Raw genomic sequence first — 27303 nt, 5'->3', positions numbered from 1 at the left:
TACTTTTAGTATGGAAATCAGTCACATAATTTTATCACAAAAATCGACAGTGCTGCAGCAGTAACGTTGCAACAGAATAATGCTGTTGCAGTCGCCACCCGAATGTCACCTTTATCATATCTTAGAAAGTAATTGATAACGCGAGCGAAGCGAGCGCGAAAGTTTTTCGATATAAAAAACGCAATTTGATAGACAGTTATACATTTTTACTTTTAGTATGGAAATCAGTTACATCATTTTATCACTAAAATTGACAGTCCTGCAGCAGTAACGTTGTAACAGAGTAATGCTGCCGCAGTCGCCACCTGAATGTCACCTTTATTATATTTTAGAAAGTGACTGAAAAGGCGAGCGAAGCGAGCGAGAAAATTTTTCGATAAAAAAAACGCAATTTGATAGACAGTTGTACATTTTTACTTTTAGTCCCAACCAGGCGCGAATCCAAGATTTCATACAGAGAAGGGATGGGAAAGTTTTTTATCAGCCTAGCTTAGCATAGGGCTCGATATTTAAGGGTCTCAGCGAGGTTGTTTGATGCAAGAGAGGTGAAAAGATGCAAGAAAGCAGAGCTTGGAATTGACCAAGTGAATTGAATTAGCGAAGTGTGAGCAAGGCAGAAGGCCCAGCTGCGAAAGAGTAAAGCTTGGATTTGGATCCACGCCCAAGTGTAATTAAAGTAGATCAACTTAGAAGGCCTCGCATAAGACCTAACGCCGAACTGCAAAAGAGTGGCTTGAAATCGAATCTATGCATGTAATCACGTCTCTTCTACTGCTCGCTCTTTGGCTTCACTCGAAAGCGCTACTTGATAGGATGCTTTTAGTTTTCGGCTTTCACGGGGTCCCTTATAACACTTTGACAGTTAGGTCTCAGGATCGCGGCTAAGGAGCAACTCGGCTTGGCCGACAAATCTGGCGTGCAAGAGAGCAAAATTCGCTATAAAATCGGTAACCTATGTCGAAAAAATCGGCTGGCATTTTTAGTTTTCTTGATTACTTAATGTTTACTCATTTCCCCAAAAGATGGCACTGTGCAATAAGGGGCAATTAATTTACTATCGTTTAATTTTGTTGTATTATTAAATCAACATAATTATTCAATTAAATTTTTTGATATCCGTACCCTCTCCTCTAAACTTAGAGTTAATTTGGCAAAATCCTTCCTCGGTGACTTATTCATGTCAACACGTATTAAATTCAGCGCCATCTGTTAGTTTACCAGGGTACTCTATAGTGGTAGCACATATTTGAAAAAAGTTTGCCCCTCCTTCCTAAGTAGCGCCATAAGATTCAGGGGCAAACTTAAGTCAATCGAGTGTTGTGGCTACCCCCCCTTTTAGGTGTTGAATTTTTATAGCCTAAAACCTGGCCGGGGATATTCTCGACAGATTAGTACAGTTTTCATCAAAATCCGTTCAGCCGTTTTCACGTGATGCGCGTTCAAATAAACAGACAAACAGATAAACAGACAAACAGACAAAAATTCTAAAAACTTTTGTAACGTGTTCTGTTATCGATTCTAAGTATCCCCAGCCAACTTTTTTTCAAATATCTTCCATGTACAGACTTTCGACCGTCTTCAGCTTTATTATATGTATAGATGTATAGATTTAATGTTAAATTTAATGTACATAATCATTACTTGCATGCAGTTTAGGTAAGACTAATTTCTATACCTATTCGGGCAGGATGTGCTGAACAAAATCGTGTTATTACATCTTTAATGTACCACATTCAAAGAAATAAATAATTATTGATTGATTGACTATCAACCATAGATGCTATACGACATATCTCTGTTATACTGGGTGTGGCCTGTAACACGAGCAAATAATTAAAACATAGATTGTACTTCTCAAACGGTGACACTTTTGTTCAAAATTATGAAGTATTTAGACTCCCTATTTTTCATACAAAATAAATATTATCTTCAATATCGCCATCCCCACACCATATCATTGTGATTGACGTTGCTTGTCACGCCTTAAACATAACAAAATTCGCAATACATAGCGTCTTAGAATAAACTTTAAAGTGTATTAAAAATCAAACCACAAGTTATTTTTTAAAGTCGCTGAACAAATGTTGGTCAGTATGAGGAGTACAGCCTACAGTTAAATTTTTTGCTCATATTACAGGCCACACCCGGTATTTTAACTAGTAATAATTTATCAGATGTTGTATTTTTAAATTGTTATGTATTTTTCATGTCACCATATTATAATGATGTCACTGTTTATGTTGTATTGACTTATAAAAGTGCCCTTTGAGGCCTACTTACAGAATATATTTTAGAATCCAGAGTTTTTAATTTTTGTTGTACATATTATAATTATAGGCACAATGAATATTGCAGCTTAGTGTACGCTGGTCCTGATCGACGGCGCACGTGTGGACACTCGTACAAAGTTATGTTTAGTCTGCAATTTATTTCGGTCCATGTGTGGACCCGAGGCCGTTATTGGTCATTTGTGAACAGTTTCAATTCCATTCTGGTCGGCTTAGTCAGAAACGGCTCTTTTTAATTGGTGTCGAATATTATTTGAATTAACGATCGTTAGCTTGGGTTTATATCGAAACAATGTTACTCTTCGTTTGAGTGTATTTATTTGTACAAATATTATTTTTATACGCCTATCACCATCATCATCATCACCTGATATTAAAGGGTGCGTAATGCCAGGAAATGAGAAAAGAACACAAAATATGAGGAGGAGGAAACCGTCCAGTAAAATCTTGACAAATCGTCCGCCAACCCGCAGGTCGTCTCGTCCTTTTACTGTCGAAAATTACTGCCCTAGCGACCATCAGTTCTACTATATCTAATCTGGAAACTCTCTGAGTCTAATTTGAAGGTCACTGGCAGTTGTTAACCCTACTTAAAGTTTTAGGTTGTGCAAAAATTAGAACAAAATATCTACTCCAGATTTGTTTAGAGTAAACTATCTACGTCTTAACCAGTTCTAAATCTAATCGGGAGTAAAAAAGATTGATTGCTTAGCAGAAAGCGTTAGGGTAATTACCTATGTGCTATTTTCTGGGGAGTATCAGTGAACAAATCATTAGGTAGACAGTTTTTATTGTAGACGTAATTTATTTACTACTACTGCTACTTATGATCAATATTAGGTAGGTAAGTCATCTTCACTCACTTATACTGAATTCATTAATTAATTTAACACTTTTATATTTTGGGGTAACTTCGAAAGCGAGGAAATAAAACTTTTCATAGGTATTTTGGCAACACTTAGGGTAACATTCCATTTCCAACGACAGCTGCACTACTGTCAATTTTACTATGGAAATTGACAATGACAGCGACGCGTTCAGTACCGGTAGTGCAGCTGCGGTTAGAAATGGAATGTTACCATTACGGCACCTAATGCAATGCAACCTTTATCATCTGACTTACCTACATTAGAAAGTGCTTCTAATTTAGATCTTAGATATTTTCTAAATTATCCTGATTCGAAATTTCAAAGAGCTCTACTTAACAGCTTTAGTTTTTGTGACTCCGTAACATTAACTAAAGGGATCTTAACGTCACTGCCTGTAACATAACCAACCACTGCAATATTTAATTAAATGCCCCTTAATTAATTAAATAACGTAAACCGGCCTTAATAAAGCCATACGGGGAACGTAAACATGGATCGCAACACGTAATACCCCCGTTGCGTCGTAACGCGGTAATAACGCGCGTAATATTATTATAGCCAAATAATCAAATAATTATCAGTTTCCCTTTTTTGTGCCAACCATTGCATAATTTTGTTGTAATCCGTGGATAATGTCGTTGGTTATGCATTAAGTTAATTTTAATTCTACTGCTAAATGTAACACTGTATTGTATAGCTGTTTGTTATCCCTAAAATGAATAAAATAAAAAATAAAATAAAAATAAAATAGCCGAGCTCTCCCGCGGCGACCCCTCGATACTTGCCCACAGAACACGGCCCGATTCGAAGCGCTGATGGCCTAGCGGTGAGAGCGTGCGACTTGCAATCTGGAGGTCGCGGGTTCAAACCCCGGCTCGTACCAATGAGTTTTTCGGAACTTATGTACGAAATATCATTTGATATTTACCAGTCGCTTTTCGGTGAAGGAAAACATCGTGAGGAAACCGGACTAATCCCAATAAGGCCTAGTTTACCCTCTGGGTTGAAAGGTCAGATGGCAGTCGCTTTCGTAAAAACTAGTGCCTACGTCAAATCATGGGATTAGTTGTCAAGCGGACCCCAGGCTCTCATGAGCCGTGGCGAAATGCCGGGATAACGCGAGGAAGAAGAAGAAGAACACGGCCCGATTCGAACTTTAAGATACGCTAGTTAATAGATCTAGAAATGATATGGATTAGATTTTGTCAGTGTCAAAAGTGACGTTTTTGTTTGTTTTATCATAGAGTTATCGTAGACAAAGACAAGTTTGCAACGCTTTTGATGGCACACGTAGTGCAAATGTTAAACTTCACTGAAATTATGACGAATTATATAACACTTGTTCTGCGTGTGTCATCGTCTTGGGTCATCCCATTCGTTTTTTCGTCATGTTCTTAAATTAGTCCTATTGTGCTTTCGGACTAATTTAAGAACTTGACGAAAAACGAATGGGACGACGACTCAAGACGATACCTCAAAATCTTTGCAGACTTGTCTTGGTCTTAATCTTACCGAACGAACACTGATGTTCCGTCGGAAGCTTCCAAAGTTGCGATAATTCCACTTGTTAAATTATGTAATATAATTTCGGAAACTTCTCATTATTTTTCTATGAGAATAGAAATTTTCCATTTCCAAAATGGAAGTTTCTTTTGTTTCCTGCGAAATTTCCGAGAACTTTTTGGAAATTTTTCGCAACTTGTCTTCGTTTGTCTGTCATTTTCATTTGTCTACACTCAATTGCTCAAAGGTTGACTGGAAGAGATCCCTTATAGGGATAAGTTCGCCTTTGTATATTGTATACTTTCTTTTAATTGTATCTTAACCTGTCTTATGTATATACAATAAAGTGTTTACATACATACATACAATACTTGTACATCTGGGGGCACCCAAAGATATTATAACTCCATATAGGTTAAAGTTAAGTTGCTTTTTTAGATGCGCCTAGGCAAGTGAGAAATGTGCACGTGCTAACGAGCTCAGGACTGCGCTGTACCAGGAGGTAAGTACGGGATATTGACGATTTTTCGGATAGTTTTCCGTTTCGTTGCTCTAGCTAGAGTTAGTTTCAAATTATTCTCATTGACTATACAGATTTGAGGTAACCCTACAGAAAAAAAATCACACGGGTATGACGGGTCTCTATCGTATCGGGGCTGCTTGGTGGCTATTTGTTATCGCACCTTTTGGGAATGAATTTAAAAGAGCATTTAATTGACAAAATGAAGTCGGGTATCATTTGCTTTTAATTCATAGACAAACTGAATCATTTAAACCTTAAGATGCAAATTACGCTTTCAAAACTTATCGCAATGTTGAATTTTTTCATGTTCGTTGAGCAATACAGTGCTATGTTTTGCGTGCAGTGATGTCCTTCTGCGCACCGTGCGGCCGGTCCGCAATATCCGCTTCTAGTGTGAAGACTGCCTTATCCCATAACATAAAGTTACGGTAGGAATACGTTTCAAACACTGATTAAAATCATAGCTCATTCACGGTTTTGTGAGTATTACATAAAACAGAATTGCCTACTTATCTTTGGATAGTTCTATTAAATATAAAAAAGTTATTAGCGCTGAGAGGTAGGTATATACCTACAGTATACACACACATGTTTACGTAATTTTATGATTTATTGTAAACAACTTGTTTTAATTTAATGGGATCATTAATCTCATCTATTACGAATACAATATGCATTAAGAATTATTTTTGTAGAGATGATTTCATTTGCTCACTAGGTAAATTACTGTATGCGCTTGTACATAAATGGCTGCTTTATTAATCGCAGTTTTAAATGATTCACGGTTAGTTTCACTAGACTTATATCAACCGGGTTAATGAGCTCGAAAAGAATACAAAAGGTAGGTAATCACGGTTCATATGCCGGTCAAAATAAGCCTATTGACTCTAGTGCTTTATTAACTATTTGATTGAAATAGAATTACATTCCTATGTATTTATATATCTATTATCACCTAGGTAAGTATATAAATTGTCGTCTTGCACTTCATCATCATCTCCTCCTAGCGTTTTCGGCTACAGCGACTGCTATGCTACAGCTGAGAGCGTCGTTGGTGCGCTCTCAAGTGACTGACGTAGCCAATCTTTGCAGCAAATGTGCGGCCACATTCGCTGCAGGTCAGCACCCCTCCGACGTAATTATACATGATGGCCACAGGTGGTCTGGCCTTTAGCTCGTCACGCTTAACGTCGAGCTCTGTGCGTTGCCTGGCTTCAAATTCACGCACCTGCGTCTGCACAATATGCCTCCACTGTGGACGGTCACCAGATAGTGTCTCCCATGTTGATGGCTCTATAAGAGTTCTCTTCATATGCCGCTTCAACATATCTTTGCAACACATCTTGCACGTATACTCGTAACGGCCATAACATAAACCATATCAAACTTAAGCGTGCTTTTCATCTACCTCTACCTAAAAGTCTCAGTTCGGTATGTTATTGGGTATTTAGAATTACACATTCACAGTTACCTATTGTATGTAGGTACTTACATATATATACATAACTACACGTAGGCATTAGTAAATTAGTAATATATTATACTCGTAAGAAAAGCTTATCAGGTACCTACGAATAATAAGTTGTGTGCGGCTGTACACGTTTATAGTGCTACGAATAAGTATTAACTAGTGCTACACGGCGTAGGCTTTCCGCCGCTACAGATAATAATATAGGATGTAATAATCATTTTGGATATTTTGGCAAAATAGAAGCAAGAGAGAAAACTGGTGATTGCTGTGAGTTTTAATTTTCAGTCCCGATCAAGCTGATGATGACCTAGAATGAAATTAAATAAGTCATCAAACATTTTCAGCAGACTTTGATTTCTATCTAATGGGAAAATATAAAATAATAATATCTTCTGTCTGACATGTCATGTACAACAAACACCATATTTTATTTTCGACAAAATAAATGTAACGGTTTGAAGTTGGTCAGTAGATAAAAAAGCCTTACGGCAATAAGTGCATTTTTTATCTTGGTGTTTTATTTCTTAAGTGCAATAATGAAAGATCCGAGTAATACTTTTATACTCCAATGGTTAGTTTGTGCAGATAGGAGGAAGTAAAATCCCGGCAGGGCGAGGACGTTGCCGGAAGTTCCCCCGACTACCCCACTTTCACCCCGTCATATCCGGTCGCAGGATATCCGCACCGCGCCCAACATATGACAGCCTTACTGTGAAAATACAAATTTTAAAATAAACTCATGTTTTTATTATACATATAGCCATTGTCAGAAGAAAAAGGCAACAAATTCTCCTGCTTCGTAGGCAGGGTCGCTATACTCGCTATCGATTATGCTAAGAAGTCGTTCACTAGCTTTTGTAGTTATGTTTTTAAGAACACGTGATAATTAATTATTTTCTCAATTGACATCAATTCAATTGGTGAAATACGATATAGATTTATCTACGGGTACAGGTGATGACATCCTTTCAAGTTATGAAAGAGCCTCGGGGTCGTTTTGCATTATCTCTTTCATGCTCAGATTTCTCCGATGTTGAATAGCTTTGAGGAAGGATGCCACACAAAGCGCAATAGCCTTTATATTTACCAATACGATTGAGCACAGATGTGACGACTAAAATAAACAACTACACGAAATGATGGTGCTGCAATTGATACTACATTACGATGAGCACAATATTGTTGTAGGTGCGCATCTGTGTGTCGTCTCGTCTCGTATGCATTTTAGCAGACGCTGATTCAGGTTTTCGTTCAAGTGAAGTCACATTTAAAAATATTGAAAATGTGTTTACGTGTGAAGTCATTTCAGGTGTTAACAACTTGATATAAGCAGTTTGTCACCTTTTTTTTATAAATTAATTGTAAAAGTTTTTATAAATTAATTAAAAAGCCTTTAAAATCTAGGAAAACTTGAACAGAATTGTCAAACATGAAAGTACCCAAGTTCGTAAAACTTGAGTGTGGGTATTTCCATTAAAGTTTATTTTGTCCTACGTTATTTTTTGGACTGTTTGATTTAAGCTTTTAGTATAAATATGTTGATACATACCTAAAGTGAATAAATGTGACGTGCAGTACCATGCATGTCGTTCTACATTCTTGAAGCCGAGAGTATCGGAGCATTAAAGTTACTCTCGCTGAATCATTCGAGCTACACCGCACCGTTCAAGATACGCGCCACAAGGGACCTCTGTCTGAAGTTGATTTAGCGTAAAAACATTCTGTCTCCGTTCACTTATCGCATTTCGCATTAAGGAATCCTTTATTATCTGGCATTTGATACTCGGGCAGCTGCCGGCGCCTACCGCTTCCGTGCGCTTAGTGCGGATTCGATTCCAGACGCGGAACTCGATCTTTTGTTGATGGAGGCGAGATTTGGGCATTTATCTGTGGAAGATAATCTTGGATGTCCCGTGCGCATGTCATCTTGGCGTGTAACGTTACACGGACAAGCTTTTGTGGTAGCACCACAATAGATGGGCATGTGCCAGAATCGGAGACTTAAGATTGAGATGTGATGCGAGTGATGCGGCTTCTTTATCAGTGACGGGGATCAGTAGCTTAAGATACTTGAAGATTCGAGTGCAAAAGAACTTATTCATAATTCGGACACTTTGAAGTTCTCGTATCTATGTGACACTACAAAAAATCACTTAAGGTTTTGAGATAGAGAAGAGGATTTTAAGTAGTTGAGTACTTCCATATCCTAACCAATAGCTGTCCGTAGAAACTGCTTTGCATTGAAGCATAAAAAATGGGTGAATAATTTGTCATAATTGGCAATAATATTGGTCCAAATGCAACAAATATACATATTACTAAATATTCGTAATCACATGAATACATGATTGTGTACCGTTCAAACGTAAACAATAGTAACACCAGCATAGGCAGATTAAAGGATGTTGCATGCGTAGCGTACGCTCGGCCGACATGCGGCCCACATGCATAATGCGCGTTACGGCAGGTTACGTGCGCTCGCGCCTTATGCAAGCGCCGTGAGAAGCGCGGGCGCAACACCCGCCATTATTAGGGTTACCGAGATTGTTTTTCTGTACATATTTCGGAGATAATGAGCTTTATTTCAGATTTTCAGTATGTAGATCTAGATTCGTGAGCGCGTGATATGCATAGCCGAGTGTTAATAACTTTTGGAGGTTTTTCGTATTAATATATATAGCTAATACGTATAAGTAGCCCTAATAGTGTAGTGTAATAGACAGTTACTACATAGCATTAATGGGCTTTACAAGCATTCATTTGCAGAGAAAAGTGCAGTAAAGTAGCACAAGTTTGTATTGAATTCCTTTCCTGAAATCAAACATTGACTTGTAATTCATGTAGGTACCCTTGGAGTAAATTAGGTACCTATTTACTTACTTTATTAGAGTTAAACCAAGTTAAGTCTGCAGCAATTTTGATAAACTGTGCAAGTGCCATTTTCAACGTCCAACTTCTATGAAACTAAAATTTTAATAACACTTGCACAGTATGTGCTATCAAAATCACTGTCGACTTGGTCTAACGCTATTTCTTGTTTTAATTATGTGAGTCTATGTGTTTTACATTTTATAGCTGACTATAAGGAAACGACTCAAATTTCTCAACACATTCAACCCAGTAGAAGTAGAACTTTTCTACTGTAATATAGTACCTAACTACCTATAGATCTACCGCAGAGCTCAGTTTGCCGCAACGTAATTGATTTGGTAACCCTACCTGTAACGTGCCGCACACCAAGCGCACACTAACCCGCTCCAGAACTAGTCTAGCGGCCATAGACAATACTAACAAACCGCCCGCGGCCTCACTTCCTGTACAAATTACCTAACACCAGTTCAAAGCCTGATTGCCGGTAATCTCCAATGTACATAACTAATAACAGTTATTAATTCCGAGGTCTCACAGATTTTTTTTACCCAAAAGTTTGTTAGTAAATATTAGATCTTGGTATTTCTTGTACCCAAAGCAATTTTAACTATATAACTTAAAACACTAAAGAAGACTAACGTTCTTCTTTCAACACCTTGAAAACATCCGACTATAAAAAAATTTAATTAATTAAGAATTTTTTAAAATAAAATAAAATAGATACCAGCTGAAACTGTCACGACGCGCGCAACGGATAATGCATGACACGCGATTCTAATGACGGTATTCACAAGCTTTCAGCCATTTCAAGTCCCATTGCATTTAGGGCAGACGCTGAAAAAAGAGCTACCTACATACTACTTACATACTTAAATTAAACAGTGTCCGAACAGATTTGCTTTTAAAAAATCCTTAAGTGAGCACTTTGCTGGCAGTACTGGAAAATCTTGAATGTTTCTGTTTTGTAAGTTCATCTGATTTCATATGTATGTATGTATGTATATGTATATGTAAGTAGGTATATGTATTTGTATCAATATTATTTATATTTATGTATGTTTATATTAGTGTATTTATTATGATTGTATTGTGTTCGTACAGGTACCTAATTGTATCATCTACTACCTACTTTTTGCACCGCCTACAACTTATCTGCTTTGCCTAAAGGTTGACTGGTAGAGAATGCCTTATGGCATTAAGTTCGCCTTTTGTACAGTGTATTTCCTTATGTGCAATAAAGATTAAATAAATAAATAAATAAATAATACACAAGCAACTCGAAGCTATGTTGAGCAAACATGTGCGACGCAGTTCCTTAAAAAAATGCTGTTGCTTTGAAAAAATGTCGAAAAAAGACACTCGAATACCGAAGCTTGCTTCTCTGACAGGAAATATGATATTTTATTTTGAGCGTGGGATCAAACCGAGTCGATAATTTGTGTCTCAAATAGAACCCCATAAAGAACGGTGAAATAAAATTGTTAAAGACGTTTATATGTCATTAATAAAGACAAGTCCCTTTGAGAGCGGTCATCAAGGAGCTTCAGAATCAGAATAGGTAGAATGTCTTTGCACTTTTTATTTTTAAATTCATATTATACATTTTTTGTATTTTTTCCACGCAACTATTCCTGTACCTAAATGAGTCTGTAAATGGCTTCCATTTGGAGTTGAATCCTTGCAAAGCTCGGACAGCTTATAAGTGCGAATAATGGCCGCTCGGCAACCACTTGTAATAATGGGACAGAAGCAATCGCTGCCAATCTGGCGCAGAAGCCATACTGGACACTGATTGTGTCAATGCATGCCCTTAATTGCTATTTAGATAAGTAGGTATAGGTACCTAATACTTAAAATAAGTGATTGTAAGTTACTTTGCGTGCGTATCTAATATACTTACCTATGTATGAGTTAGTTTAAAATGATGTTGTTTTACACATCATGAATCTGTACGAAGCTTTATCAATTGTAAAGTTAGAACTATGCTATTAGGTATATTAGAGGTATGGTTTTTTTTTTATGGTTTATTATTATTAAATTTTCTAATAAAATTTGTTTTGATTTCATCTTAAACCCAAACTTGAAGTGCGCGTGTCTCCGCCAACGTTTTTAAACAAAAACCTCAAGAAGTATGATTCTTGATAGTTGATACATACTTTTGAATTTTTGAATCACAACAGCAGGAAGCATTATTATAGATAAAGAACGACTTTACCAATCCGGCCATCAAATACCAAGAAATATAATTGGGTCAAGCAAGAAGAGATCCCTTGCACAAGTTGTTGTCGCCAGGAAGTGTGTTCTGTAACCAGTTCTGCTTAGTTGTTACCGGTTACCGGCATATCCCAGTGCGCAGAGTTAATTAAAAACATTCAGTGACTCTTTATTTATTATACTGTAATTAAGAGTTTGCATCTCTTCTTTGATTCGATACCTACGTTTAATGAGTTTCCCTCACATGTTTGATAACTTTTACCCATTTATTCTACTTCACCGCGCCAAGTAATAGCTCATTTTAGGTACCTACATATAGTAATTTTAGGTTTTAGGTATGAAACAGTTCGTGAATCTGAGCAGAAATAACATAAAAATACTAAATCTAAAAAAAAAACCAGTGTAGTTGAAAACACATGCAATGTTTTAATAATACGATTTATATGTCTGTGTCCCACGGAAGTTTTGTTATTCAAATTGAAAACTAATTTTAACTTGAACAAGTTGAATACGTGGACTGTCACGATGTGACTTATTATTTCATTTACATGTGTTGAAAACGGAGAGAACGAAATTTCGTTATCGGCCTGTCTAGGTACCTAATAGTTAACGTTCTTGCACATTCGAACTGTGGTGCTCAGTATTGCTGACTGTTACTGAATTAATGGATCCATTCTCGATGCTTTAATTGTGTTTTTTGTCTCATTTTTACTACGGCAATCTCTGCATCATGACATTCATGACATCAGTTCTATGTTAGCTTTAAAGCATTTCATAATCCGGTTAGAACTATTGATGAAGTCGCCATTGTATACAAGGAAAATAATGGTGTTGATATATGTAGATTGTAGGTAATATACAAAGTCTCAGCGGCTAGTGTAAAAATTAGAACGCGGTGGGCAGCGTACGCGGCCGCAGCGCGGACTATGCAAGCTGCAAGTAGGGTTGCCATATGGAAAAATTAAATGTCCTGATAAAAATCCGGATATCACCTTAAAAATCCGGACATTACTTGTAGCAGAGATTTGGCGTAGCTTGAACGACGCCCTGGCGGCGCGCTGCTCTCTGTGGTGTACTGTATCGTGGATCTACTTTTCCCTTTCCCTTCTCCCGATCCCGTAGCCGGGAGCCGGGGAGGGCCCCGGCCGCGCATTTTATTTTTATAAGGTCAATCTTAAAATTCCGGACACATGCCAAGTCCGGCCGCAATCCGGACAAAGGGTCAAAAATCCGGACATGTCCGGACAAATCCGGACGTATGGCAACCCTAGCTGCAAGCGGCTCCTTATACGCACTTTACTACGGCGCGGTGATGTCGTTGAGCCTATAAAGTCGTCTTAAGCGTAAACAAGAGTAAATATCGGCGCCGGGCCCGCGCCGCGGCAGCGGCACGCACTCGTTAAATCTATTTCTCACCCATTGCCACTGCGTACTACGACAGGAACCAGGATTTATTTTTGTTAAAAGATCCGCAATCGTCGCGACACACGCTGTTTGTACCTAGGTACTTAGCACAAAAGGCCGGGTGCACAGAACTATCAAGGTTCAATGAGGAACTCTGCTTACAGGAAAAGTTTGACATTTCTCCATGTTCAATCGGTCACCGGTCAGTACTAATAGGGGTCAATCGGAAAATATGGTTTTATATCCCGTAATATTGGTTGTGTCTACAGAAAAATGTAAAGGTAATTGCTGTGTAATAACCCGTATATGTAGGTATACATATATTATTTTTTTGGCAATAATGACATTTTTGGTACAAGTTTTTATCGCTGACTGTACTTACTTTTCATTCCACAGTCAACTAATAATCATCGAGAAGTTTGACGTTTAAAATAACTCTATTTATTCATTAGAATTGTAACAAAGGCGAAGGCGTCATCGACGGGATTATTCTCCCTGAGATGCACACTCATTCGCACCACACGAGGTACCGCCGACGATACGAGCGATGACGCTCGATTCATCTTGATCGCTATATCCGAGCCGCACCTCCTCACTACTAAACTAACAACTTAATATACAAGCTTTATTACCCAGATTGAGCAATAAGAGACTCTCACGTCAACGTGTTAAGGACTTAAATGTTATACCACAGACGGTAGACCTACATATTGATTGAACTCCAGATCTCCCAATGACGTAATGAACTAAGCATCTCGATCTCGTCTGCTACCAAGAAACACGAGATAATGATTTAAGAATCACTGAATAAATATTGTTATTACAATACAGCGAAATGCGCCATCTAATCTTGAAATGTTAATACTTATATTACCTACGTTAGTACGCCTTCAGAAAGCAATTATATTGAATTAATTTGTTTTCTGTGGTCCCTGATACAATTGAATCAAAGAAAAAATCCGCAAAAGTTCTCCAATTTCCAAAGCAATCTAAAAGCGTATTTAATAGAATTGTATCTGTCTATAGCCTTTGTATTGATCTTGTAATTGGGCTATAGATGGACAAAGCCTAAATTTTTTGGATATCAACTAGGTAAGTACCTGAAGAACTAAGGGAGAATAACACCGAACTTGCCTAATCCACCGCGCAAGCGGAGTCAAGATCACAGTAAAAAAATTAGCTTTATCGAGTTTATCCTTTAAATTAGGTTATAGGTACTTTGAGCATTTAAACAATTTTATTCAGCCTACGGAATATTGACTTTGTCTCCTGTACTCCTATACATTTAAGCAAGCAGTAGTATTAGTATTTATAAGTGTAAGTACTTACATTATGTAAGTACCTTACCTACTAGTAAATATTTCCGCATGAGATTATAGTTCTACATTTCAGCGATTCTGCAATTTACAGTTGTGTCACTTGATCTCCGCCTCCATTGTCTTCGTCGCCGCTCCGACTTTTGAGACTTCTCGGACCATTGCGAAAAACAGTACGTTTTATACACTGAATATGTATTTATTTTTATACGACTTTAATCAACTCGTAGTTAGGTCTTTCGGTGTGTAGTAGTTTATTAAAAAAATTGGTATTGCAATATTTTTTTTGCCACACCAGTTCGTAAAGGCTTTCTTTGCACTTCAAAAATTTCAAAATGATGATGAGTTTGGATTTTATTCCCAGACCTTCTAATATGAGTTGCGTTGTCGAAACAATTTTGAGTGGTTTGCTCATAACGGCTGCTAAAATTGATTTTAATTTAAGTGATGATTTTGAATGATAAATATTTAATAACGTTCATTTGAATTTAATTTGTAATGTTTTATAGTTAGTATTTTCCTCGAGTCGAGTTGGTGTGGTGTAATTTTTTGCGTTTCACTCGGGAGCAAACTTTATTTAGCCCTCATTCCTAGAAACCCACGCAATGCTCAAGAACCCAACCCTCGCAATGCAAGATGCTCGCTTACTGAGGTATCAATATTAGCACGAGGGTTAAACAACAACTTTACCCCTTGTAAAAAAAATAACTATTTGATATTTTGGGCACAAATAGATCGTCTTATTTATTCATCTTGCATAAGGGGTGTATAGCTATTAAAACGAACTTGAATCGGTACCATAAAATGTCCAGCAACATTGTCCCGCATGTGCGCCGCCACCAGATGCAGAGCCAGCCGAGCAGCAGGGGCCGGGGCCGCGTGGGGGCGCGGCGCGGCGCTCACGGCCAGCACGGCCGCCACGCCCGGGGCCAGCAGGAACCGCGTGCGAGGGTAGCACCTCCAGCTCGCACCCAGCCTGGAACTAGGAGCGCTGTCCCATAGCCCGCAATATTGGAGATAGATCGAATGTGTGTTACTGTTCCGTACCCTAAAACAATGACGAAGTAGTGAAAACCCCGCATTCGAATTATCTACGCCAATTATAACAATACTTGGTCTGTCGTGAGTTCCATGAAAAACGGAGATTCCTTAAAGCGCATGCTGTAAGGTTTGTGACTCACGTCAACTGCTTAACCACTTTTTCCTCGTCCAAATTGAAGCATAATGTAGACGGGGCCCAGGCGACTGTCAACGAATAGCGAGGAATAGGCTGGACAGTGACAGGAGTGATATGGCGAACAAAAATTTCATGGACATGCTTTTTTCCTTTTGATTCGTCTAATTCTGTAACTGAAATCTGAAAAAAAAAAGTGTCATTGAAATATAAGTTTATGACTGTACTTATTCAATTTTAAGAATAATAGCATGTAATGTAATACCATGATTTGTAACAAATAAATGATTACGATTATTTAGATAACAAACGCCACATTGCAGGCACTGGGCTTAGAGAGAGCGGCCTGGAGAGAACTGGTGAAAAATGTCCACATTCGTTACGTGCCTCAGCCATGAGGATATGACAAGGAAGAGATAATTTATAAAGGAAATTAAAAATATACATAAATAAGTTGTAGGTAAAGCCTGCAGTAGGTTGCCAGTAGGTATTTCGATTATGACATGACAAGAATCATCTTGCCACTATTCTTTATATTAAATATCTTTTTTGCAATATTTATGTATTAGGTATGATTATTCTCTTTATTTATTTTTCGTCGTAAGGTATGATGATTATTACTTTCTCGCCTCTTATTTTTTCTCGTAGATTGCTCCAGATGACCGGCGGAAGACTGGTGGCGGTGAAGCAAGACACACTTTGAGGAAAGCTTAAAAATTCGGAGCGTGAACTTGTCATATTAACATTTAAAAACGTATTAAATCATTGCATATATATTTACATTTATGTAAAGTACTTATTATAGTTTAATATCAAAAATTCGTGTCATTCGTAAACACCAGAAATAACCAGAATGACACCATGCTAAGTGATTAATTAACCACAGATAAATTAAGTAAACATAGATGAAAGAGGTTTCTATAAAGGACATTAGTGCATATACCTATAACAAATATATAATTAGGTAGGTAATATTTCTTTTGTATTTTTACGGAAACGTACGAACTTGCTATTTCAGTCAGTCCCGGCACAGGTCCCGGTACAAAAAGTGCTGAGGTTGATTGAAGTAGCATGACAAATATGTACTTAACGTCTCCGAGAAAATACGAAGGAAAACAATTAATGCTCTTGTATGCTATAAAGAATGGAACGCAAAACTCTGCGTAGAGGGCGTCACTAGCTCAATCACATGGCCTACCGTGAAACATGACAGTCGAAAGTTTGGTTTCTGCCTCTCTATCACTCTTGCCTATTCGATTGATAGAGAGGCAGATAACGAAATTTCGATTTTTGCGTTTCGCAGTAGGCCACCTGTAAACAAACCGCCTTAATGCATCAAATCTGATCAAAGTCATAGTGAAAACTTGTCAAAAAATTGTTTAAGGCCTAGTAGTACCTATTATGTAGGTGCTTACAAGTTACTCTATGATTTAGTAGGTACATATGTGGTATATGGAAATTATAGGACTCCGTGAATAATTTCCTTCGTATTGCGGACGTACTACAAAGAAGTGACTAGATAATTTGGAATCTAAACAACAAAATGAATGCGGGTTTCGTCAGTTAGAACGTTACAGTGGCTAGGCGGCTCGGGCAAGTCGGCCGGATCTCCGGCGCGTGCGTCGCGGCGCGGCGGCGGAACCGCGCAAGACTTCCGCTCCCGCGGGACGAGCGTCACGGCGCGCGCGCAGTGCCGTACCGGACTTTCACGAACGCCTTCACAGGCCAGAGTTGCTAGGCACTTTTACATATAATAAAAATAAATAAATATAGGGTATATCTTACACAGATCAACCTAGCCCCAAACTAAGCAAAGCTTGTACTATGGGTGCTAGGCGACGATACACATACTTATTTAGATAAATACATACTTATACATATATGTACATATAAAACACTCATGACTCAGGAACAAATATTATTGTTCATCACACAAATAAATGTCCTTACTGGGATTCGAACCCAAAACCATCGGCTTCGAGAAAGAGACGAAGACGATACCCTACTGTGGCGGAAATCTGTCAACTTGGATTTGAAGGTAGGTATACCTTAATTTGTAGTCTCACTCATTCAGAGCCTAACTGGCCCGATTACTCCGATTAGGTATCGTTGTAGTCTAAAAGCCACACCCAAGTCATAAATCATTTCATCGTTAGCGTACTACCACTAAATTTCAGAGCCAAGCGAACAATCATAAGCTATGCAATCAAATTTTGCAAGGAATCAAATATTTAGGCGATGTTGACGCGTAGACTAAACAATGAGATCAGCCTTGGTCCCGCGGGTCTGTGTAGACGTCGCCTACTTTTCTGAACAATGACATTGATTTAACTGGCCTGGCCAAATGGAAATTAATTAAACTCGTGTTCTGTTCAATGTGTTGATTGAGTGTGGTGCCTTTGGTCTCACATCTGGCGCCGTTCCGCACATTATATATTATGTTAAATTTGTCATCGCGGTTTAATTAAATCCTAACATAATTACGGAAGAGTTGGCCGTTTCTTTAATGGGTATTAATAGTTGTAAGATTGAAAAGATCAAAGAGAACAATGTTTGATCCGAGGTGAAGCAGCAACTTGTGTTTGATGTGATCATTTGTAATACAATTTGAAAACTAAAACCATCTAAAAGACATCTTGGTCAATAAATACCTATCACAAAACATAGGTATATAGCTACGTGGATCCATAATGTCTCATAACATAACGGTTGATAAAGTCCACTTATAACACGGCACTGACTTACTGAAAACCATTAACCTGGGCATTATTCGAACAGGTCAATTCGAACGCAGGTACACTGACATCAGAATGATATCCAAATGATGTCATTTAGTTATCCTGCATTTCCCTCGCAATACATACCTACATGTAATTCCGCAGCGAGACGCACTATAACTAAATAACATCATTCAAATATAATTCTGATATCAGTGTTATCTGAATTGGCCTGTTAGTTACTGTAAAGTTTACTGTGCAGAATTAGCTTGTTAAGACTATGCACGATAACTAAACTAAATGACATCAATTAGATATCATTCAGAAGTCAGTGTACGTTCGAATTGGTCTGCTGGGCATTCCCGGCCAAGCTCAAGCTCAAGCTCGGGCAGGGCGAGGGCGAGGCGCGAGGAGGGAGACGAGGCGAAGTAACGGATGAATGTCCGTGGGAACGGGCAGCGCTTCCGCTCCGAGCTGCGCGCGCGCCTGCCAGCGAGCTGAGCTATTTCCTTTAGTAGGGTGACCTTACATAACGTCTCAGCACTCAGACTTATTGCTGTAAAGGTTTGCGCTTTACAGCCTTCTTTTGGACGGTGACATGGCTACAGTTACATGTTCCTGAAGAGGCAGCCATCAAGGCTAACCGAATATTATATTACTTATAGCTAATACCGGGTGTGGCCTGTAATATGAGCAAAAAATTTAACTGTAGGCTGTACTCCTCATACTGATCAACATTTGTTCAGCGACTTTTGAAAATAACTTGTACCTACTTTGATTTTTAATACACGTTAACGGTTGTCAAAGACGCAATGTACCTATTGCGAATTTTGTTATGTTTAAGACTTGACAAGCAACGTCAATCACAATTATATGGCGTGGCGATGGCGTCCATTGAAGATAATATTTATTTTGTATGAAAAATAGGGAGTCTAAATACTTCATAATTTTTAAAAGTTGTTGAACAACAGTGTCACGGTTTGATGAGTACAATCTATGTTTTAATTATTTGCTCATGTTACAGGCCACACCCGGTATATGAGTGAAAAAATATAAAGAAGACTTACGAAGTGTGTAATTAAATATATGTATTACTCGTATCTCCCAGTTAGTTCGCTATCTCTTACATTACACTTCTAGTTTACCGAGAGCAGACAGGTCTTTTACGGCTTCGCCAATCCAGCAATATCTGGGACGCCCGGACGGAAGTTTTTCACCCGGAGTAAGATCTTAATAGTGGCGGAGATGAAAATCTGGCGGAAGATTCTGCGACAGAGATAAAGAAGGAACCGCAGGAAGAACAGGGACCTAAATTAGAGGAGCTGGTGCAGGTGCTCAATATAATTGGCGAGATTAAAGCCACACGACTCCGCTGGCTCGGTCATCTGGAGAGGATGGGCGAGGATTAAGCTGTGATAAGAGCATAATATGTGGGGCACCCTGGTAATGGTATTCTCTTTATAGCGGCAATCTGAGTTCATTACCTTTGAGTACCTATGTACTAATCACCTAACTATTAGTATTACCGTCTGCATTTGTTGACGATACGAGTCCCGCTGAAGAAAGAACGCCTGGTTCCGCTACGTTTATTAACGGGACGTTTTACTGAGTTGCACAACAGCAACAGGTGGTCCTGTTCACCGCTTCCCTGTAACCCTGCAGTATGTACTAGTAAACCAAAGATATTATACATATAATATATCTATAGATAGGTTATAGTCATACAGTACAGAAACACATAAAATACTTCTGCGTAGATAAAAACCCATTCGTAATAGTACCTACGTTTGAAGCCAGCTTTTCTTAGTTATAAACATATTAATGTCTTAACACCTCCCTTACAACTACTGATGTAGAGTCTGTTCGGAAAGAGGAGAGTCGAAGAATGTACTGGGCCCCATACATTCCACGACTCTTCTCTTTCTGCACCGGAGTGAACATTCTAAGCATAGGTACATAGTCTACGACTAAAGCCATATAGAGGTGTCATCTATTAGGCATAAGCCGCATAAGCATGTCGAGCTCTAGGATGTATGAAGAGTACCTGTACTTTTCGTTCCACATCGGCAAGAAGGTCCCACCAAGCACGTTGGTCATGCATCACGCTCATGTCCAGACCGTTGACCGCTGCAGTTGTTGCTATCGTCGCCGGAAGCCGCGAGCCGGGGCGGAAGTGCGCAATCTCGACCAATTGGACGTTGCTGTCACGCTGCGAGCACTCCCCCTTGCGGCCATTCCTTGCACTTACACATTACAAGAATTTACTTACTTTAGGTACCTTTGACTGGACTTAAAAGTACAACGACTCATGGGGTCCCGTAGCGAAAATGTTAAAAACCTTAGTAATCTTAGGATTATAATGCGAAAGTAATCAGCCAGCATATTATGGATAACTTTATCCATCTTTATCCACGTGATAAAATAACTGTCACTGTTTAACACCGTGGGATAGAAAGTGTCGGACACCGTTTTATCACACTGTCGCGTAGACAAGAACGACCATCATATCCGTACAGTAGTGTTAAGGTTTCACGCTTAAACTGTTGAACGGATTTAGATGGTTTTTGAAGATATACTTAGTACATATATATAGTATATTTAGTCCTCCGTGTCGAATATGCACTATAATGGCGACCTCTACAATTTACTCTGATGAGCACGCATATGGCTCGCAAAACCAAACTTTGTTTTAGATGTTCGATCGCACTGTGTACAATAAAGCTGCCTAAGGTCGTTATAGTAGTAGGTATGCGTAGGACGGCTTAGGTCTAGGCTTCCGTCGAACAGCTACAGCTGTCTTACCTCACTACGCCATTCTGGGCGCCTATCCAACGTGCCAATCGTTACGATGCGTGGCGTAGCGTTAGCCATTTTTTTCTCACTCTTCCATATTAGTGCGGCAGTGACAGTTACCTTTCGTTCTCTACAGAGCGTTAACCATTGGCACGTTGGCTACGCACCCTGATCACCTAACCGCAAACTCCTCCCAACGCTCAGATGGGATGTCGCAAGCTTTGAGATGGCGCTTCAGAACGTCTTTATATCGCAGAAACCCTTCAAACGCCATCACGTTTTCCAAACTCTAGGTATTATTTGTGGAATGTATTGCTAGACTAGAGACAAAAATAAGGTGGCAACTGTTAGGGGTTATAATTATAATTTACGTTTAACTACCGACAAAAACTCAGATAATATATTTATTAACCATTTTGTTATATGTAGGTACTAATACTACCTACTTACCTATTTACTTACTAGAGTTACTCGTAAACCAAGAACAGTCTGCAGCAATTTTGATAGCCCACGCAGTGCAAGTGTTATTTATACGTCACAATTTCATAGAAGTTTGACGTTTAAAATAACACTTGCACTACGTGGGCTATGAAAATAGCTGCAGACTTTTCTTGGTCTAACTCTAAACCTGCTTCACAATAGGCTAGGTAAATGCCTCTAAAGGAAAACATCCTACTTAGTAACAAACTTGAGCGGCCATCATCAACATTCAATATTTTATGATAATCATAACATTGAAAAGGGCATGTTTAAACTAACTATACCTAAACAGAAACATTCTCCAGGCGGAACCGGTAGTCTAAAGTCAATAAAGCAGCCACTCTAACCAAAGCTCCCTCGGCGCTTGTTGCCAGGCCCGAGCAACGAGAGGAACGCCAACCGAGCATTATGTAAGGGTCTTACTAGAGCGGTCGTATCCACCTGACATTGACCTCTAGAGCGGTCGCCGAGGCCTCTCTCTGAACATACATATTCATAGCATCCATAGCCGCTTCATCTGCATATTAATGAACAGAGATGAGAATAAGACGACCGCCTGTCCCGAGGCTCTGCGCTGGTGTTAATGGAACTTTGGACTTCTTATTAATATTGTGATGGATATGGGCTTTTTGATAAGAATCAAGTCAATTTTAAATAAATCAAAAAATAATTGGCCAAAAACGCAAATTTAGGTTATTAAGATTTTATCAAGAGCAAGTCGGTTTTACGTTATACAGAGGATTCTACACTTGTGACGTACCTAACCTACCTCTAGCTATGTAAGTCTATACAAGCTGAATAATCAACGTACTCATATTTAATATCACACATGCACTATTTATTTATTTTAAAAAAAGCGCTGGTGGCCTAGCGGTAAGAGCGTGCGACTTGCAATTCGGAGGTCGCGCGTTCAAACCCCGGCTCGTACCAATGAGTTTTTCAGAACTTATGTACGAAATATCATTTGATATTTACTAGTCGCTTTTCGGTGAAGGAAAACATCGTGAGGAAACCGGACTAATCCCAATAAGACCTAGTTTCCCCTCTGGGTTGAAAGGTCAGATGGAAGTCGCTTTCGTAAAAACTAGGGCCTACGTCAATTCTTGGGATTAGTTGTCAAGCGGACCCCAGGCTTCTATGTGAGCCGTGGCAAAATGCCGGGATAACGCCAGGAAGAAGAAGTTGCACTATTTATTCAGTTAGCCATGGATGGGCATCCATAGAACGATATTACGATATGTCACATGCATCAAAAAAAAGAAGCTTACCTACCCAATATCTGATAGGTAGGTTCTCGTTTATTTGACGCGTAGTGACTCAGTATTTTTGTTTTCTTTTTTTATATTTATATTTTGTTTTAACATACCTGATACGATACCTACCTAGATCCGAGTGGGTACGAGTACGAAACTCTTGCAATGTAAATAATTAATTACTTCCTTGTTTAAAAAGTAAAATGCTACCACGTTTTACCGTTAGTCATTCAGCTAGTATAAGAAAGTAAGATTGTGTTCCTAAATCCAAGGTCGGAAAAACACCACATCGTAGGTTTTTTATCCGAATAACTCATGGATTGCTTGTTAAATGTCGGAAATGTTTCTTTCAAGGTTCCATTCACTGCAGGCATTTCAATTAATGAAATTAAATAGTTGGTATTAGGTAGTCACTAGGTAGGTGAGGTAGGGGAGGGGTAACGAGTACTGGAGTGGTCTAACTTATGTAGGAAAAACGAAATCTAAATACAAATACGTTGAATCTAATAAAAAACTATATTTATGTATACGTAGGCATATGTAGTACGTACTTTCTTATTATTTTTATTCAGTATTTCTTTTTTATTTATTTTTAGTACCTAAAATAAAATATTTGCGTAATTACGCATTAATTGCAAAAAGAAATCCCTAAAATAAATTTTTCCTACAAGTTACTCAGCCAAAGAGGTCGAGAGCCGGAATAACAATTTAAAATAATCTTGCTGAACACTACTCGATTTTTAGGTCCTATACAGAAAATACAGTAAATACATGCAGTATTTTAGAAATACTCAAATGTCAAATATAAAACTCCATTAATAAAATAATAATATGTATCGGTGTATATATTATGTATTATATAGTAATTATACTCCATTTACTAGAACTTCTTCAATCTGTAATTATTGTAATTAAGCATAGTAGGTATAACATTGTTCGGTTTGGTCTTTTCTGGATTATTTCTTCTATTTATATACAACTATTTTGCTACACCTCAACGAAGATATTATAAGCAGATATAGTTAGGTGGTTTTACGCTACGTTGCATATATGTATTATATGTAGTTGCCAAGTGTAGCATCAATATTTACTATTCATTTCGTATTCGTCCCGAATATGAAGCCCAAAAAAATGTAAAGTCTAGTCGCCACGTAAATTCTGTTTGACCTTAACTGCCACGAAGATAAAAAACTAGACAAGCTCGATTTAACAACATGTAATGTGGTTCTTGTATTCCTGATGGCTTCGCCGGTATTTTTTATCCTATTTTACATTTACTAAAATATGCTGCCAAGATGTTATGTCCTTTATTCGTCTTCTTAGTCGGCGTCTTCATTGCTGAAGGTCGTGTCTAGTTTGAAGAGATGAGGAAACTCTTCAAATTTCCTTTATGAATGCTCAAATAATTCACAGATTACTTAAATCAAGCCGTCATTAGCGCCACCAGCAACTCACGCGGAAGACGGTACCTAAACGGCGTCTCCGTTCCAAATTCTCTGCAATTAAACAAGAATTATGCGTCCGAATTCCGAATTGGCCTGTGGGAACGTAATTTCATTTAACTGTAACGTTCCGCGGAATCCTAAAAAGCTGTTATGGTCCCGTGTCGCTACACATGACAGGGTAAAAAAAAATACAATACACGAGCCGGAAAGTCCACAAGCCATCTCGTTTTCGGAATAACACTTGCGGAACCGGTCGGACATGAGACGCCAAATACCAATATGTTTCCTTCCTCGGAGGTAGGTATTAATAATAAATATTATCTCTTGATATACCTATACCTACACTACATGTTGCATTGCACGCACACATGACGTTATATGAAATAAGGAGGTAGATGCCTTAATTTTTAGTTTTAATTATTTTAATTGTAGTTAGTTTTAGTTTTATATTCCTATTTATGTCTTTTAGTAGTTTATGTAATTTAATATTAAAAAAATAAATGTTTTCTACATTAGATACTTTATTATATACGAAGATCATTTGACTTTGTTCCTTCATTTTCCTAATAGGAATCATCGCCTATACTGTTAACTGTACATCGGTGGTCTTTATGCCTTTTGTAATTAGGTCCACCGATATACACTTAGGAGTAAGTACTTATTGCTGTTTGACGGACTCATTTCACGGATAATTAAACGGATAATATTTATTGGCTTTGACTTCTTTAACTGGGGGTTAAGAAATAATTAAGGAAGTACCTAAGGCTATTTTCGTAAGTCATCATCTGTAGGTATGCGTTTTAAGTAGGTACCTATTGTTATATTATTGTGGGCTGTGCGTGATAATAATTAGGTTTCTTTTTTCAAATATACCTACTCAGTATATTTCATTATCGGCCTAGCAACAAGCACTGATTAGTACCTAGGTACTTACGTAATAGGTAACATGTATATTATCTTAAGCTAATTATCAGAGCAATTATTGATGTTAAAATGTTGAAATGCGCCCATAACACAAATTATCAAGCGATAAAGCCACTGAACTAATTAAAGATTATGTAGGTATTTATATTCGTATTGCAATTTCGGGCAGCGTTACTGCCGCTGTGTTGCAGCAACGAAAGATGGACGATGTCACTGTCAATTGCCTTATGGCTCCTCTACACGATGGGCCAACGCCGGCCACTCCAAGGGACGCAGGTCGCAGCCATGCGATAGAATGAGATAGCAATATCACTTGCTCCCTCTAACGCATAAATGCGTCCCTTGGAGTGGCCGGCGTTGGCCCATCGTATAGAGGAGCCATTACAATACAAATGGTCACCTATATACGAGTAACAAGTGACAACCGGTTTCCCACAACATAACTTTAGACAGTTTAGCTAAGCCATAAGTACCTAATCAATGTAATCATGTAGGTAGGTAGCAATTAATGCCTAGTTAAGGCTTTAATGGCTTTAACAAGAAGTATTCACAACTTCAACCTGTATACCTACCCGACAACAAAATGGCAACCGTCATGTACGTCCTGAAATGACTGGAATCTAATTATTTTAATGTATATTCTATAAATTCATTGTGAACTGTTGCTTATTTATTTTGCAACTTGCTTGTTATAGTAATTACTTGTATTTTATTATTTGTTTTATATATTGTGTTACACTTTGTGCCGCACAAGATCATGGCCCCGACGGAAGACCAGCGCTGGCCGGGCCAGATTAGGCACCATGCCGAGTCGCGACCATTTCGTGGCTTATATTACTCATGTTAAGCTGTGTTACGTGTTGTTTTCTTCTTTTATATTGCCACGAATAAAATCTCTGTTTTATTCTATTCTAACCCAAAACATTCCACTAGTATTTACTAGTTGGCGTATTTATGTCAGCTTAATAGCTGCCACGTATCAGGTAATTCGTATCAAAGTATTCAACGCAAGCTTTCAAGAAAAGTCAGACCGGAATGTATTATTCAGCGGGCGTTATATATAGCCAAACCCTGAAAGTAAACAGGATGAGGAAGTCGTATGTAACGTACATGCAAAACTGAACGGGTTTATCGATTGGCTCCTGCCAATATGGCGGCATTTTATTTATCTTGTCTCTGGTACCTTCCTGGCGCCGCTCTTCCGGCGGAAACGGGCGTCGTCTCCGCTTTAACCCTTACCGCGTTTCCGGTTTCCGTTCCTTTAATGCCCACCGAAGTTTCCACGGCTTTTATCAATTATTTTCGCGAATCATTTTACAGTTCACTAAACGACGGGTAGATAATGTGCATCTGTGGTTTTATTCGCCTTTTGTCAGATGGGATTTTTGGACTTTTTTGGTTCAATATGAATCAATGCAAAAAATGTCTTTGATTTCTAAAAAAATCCATACAATGTTTTAGATACTCGTAGTTGGTAGAAGATGATTAGGTAGAATAGAAGGATCATGCACATGGGAAAAATATTCATATTCGTCCCCGCTGGAAATCAATGCATTCCGTGGTAACTATGGGGTTGGGACAAATGGGACACCATAATAATTATACATATTATGTACCTATATGCATAAAAAAATTAGACGGTAATCGATATGATAGAAAATAAATCACTAACCACAATCATCTAGACATTTTAGAATGACGCTAGTGACTACTTAGTGACACGCAATTATATAGATCGATAATCGTGACCGCATTGTAGGTAAGTACATCATTTTTATATATCTATAAGTATAACTATGATTATTGGGATTGAAACAAAAAACATATGTGTGCATAAAGTAACTGGACCCTATGAAAGTAGGTAGCGTTGTCAACCAGAACAGGCCTCAAACATCCTTTCGCATTGCGCACTGAATTAGCGTGCAACATCGGATTTCACAAATTTCACTGGAACATTCCTAATCAGAGCAAGCCTGGGTCGTCGCCGGCGTTTCACAACACGGCCGCTTCCTCCGTTGCCGAAATGTGAAAAGCAATTTTTACATTTGCACCACTTGC

At 38.4% G+C, this 27303-nt stretch overlaps 1 protein-coding gene across 1 annotated transcript; it reads right to left on the bottom strand.

Moving 5' to 3' along the window:
* Positions 1-15203: 15203 nt before the first annotated feature.
* LOC134666894 (uncharacterized) lies at positions 15204-15735 on the bottom strand (the record flags this gene model as incomplete). The annotated part of the gene is made up of 2 exons (XM_063524200.1): positions 15204-15507; positions 15641-15735. Coding segments are annotated over 2 exons (399 nt in total), but the record flags the coding sequence as incomplete, so codon positions are not given.
* Positions 15736-27303: the final 11568 nt, after the last annotated feature.

The sequence above is a fragment of the Cydia fagiglandana genome, chromosome 8 (genome assembly GCF_963556715.1).
Source record: "Cydia fagiglandana chromosome 8, ilCydFagi1.1, whole genome shotgun sequence".
Lineage (NCBI taxonomy): Eukaryota > Metazoa > Arthropoda > Insecta > Lepidoptera > Tortricidae > Cydia > Cydia fagiglandana.
This window is presented reverse-complemented; position numbering and strand designations above follow the sequence as displayed.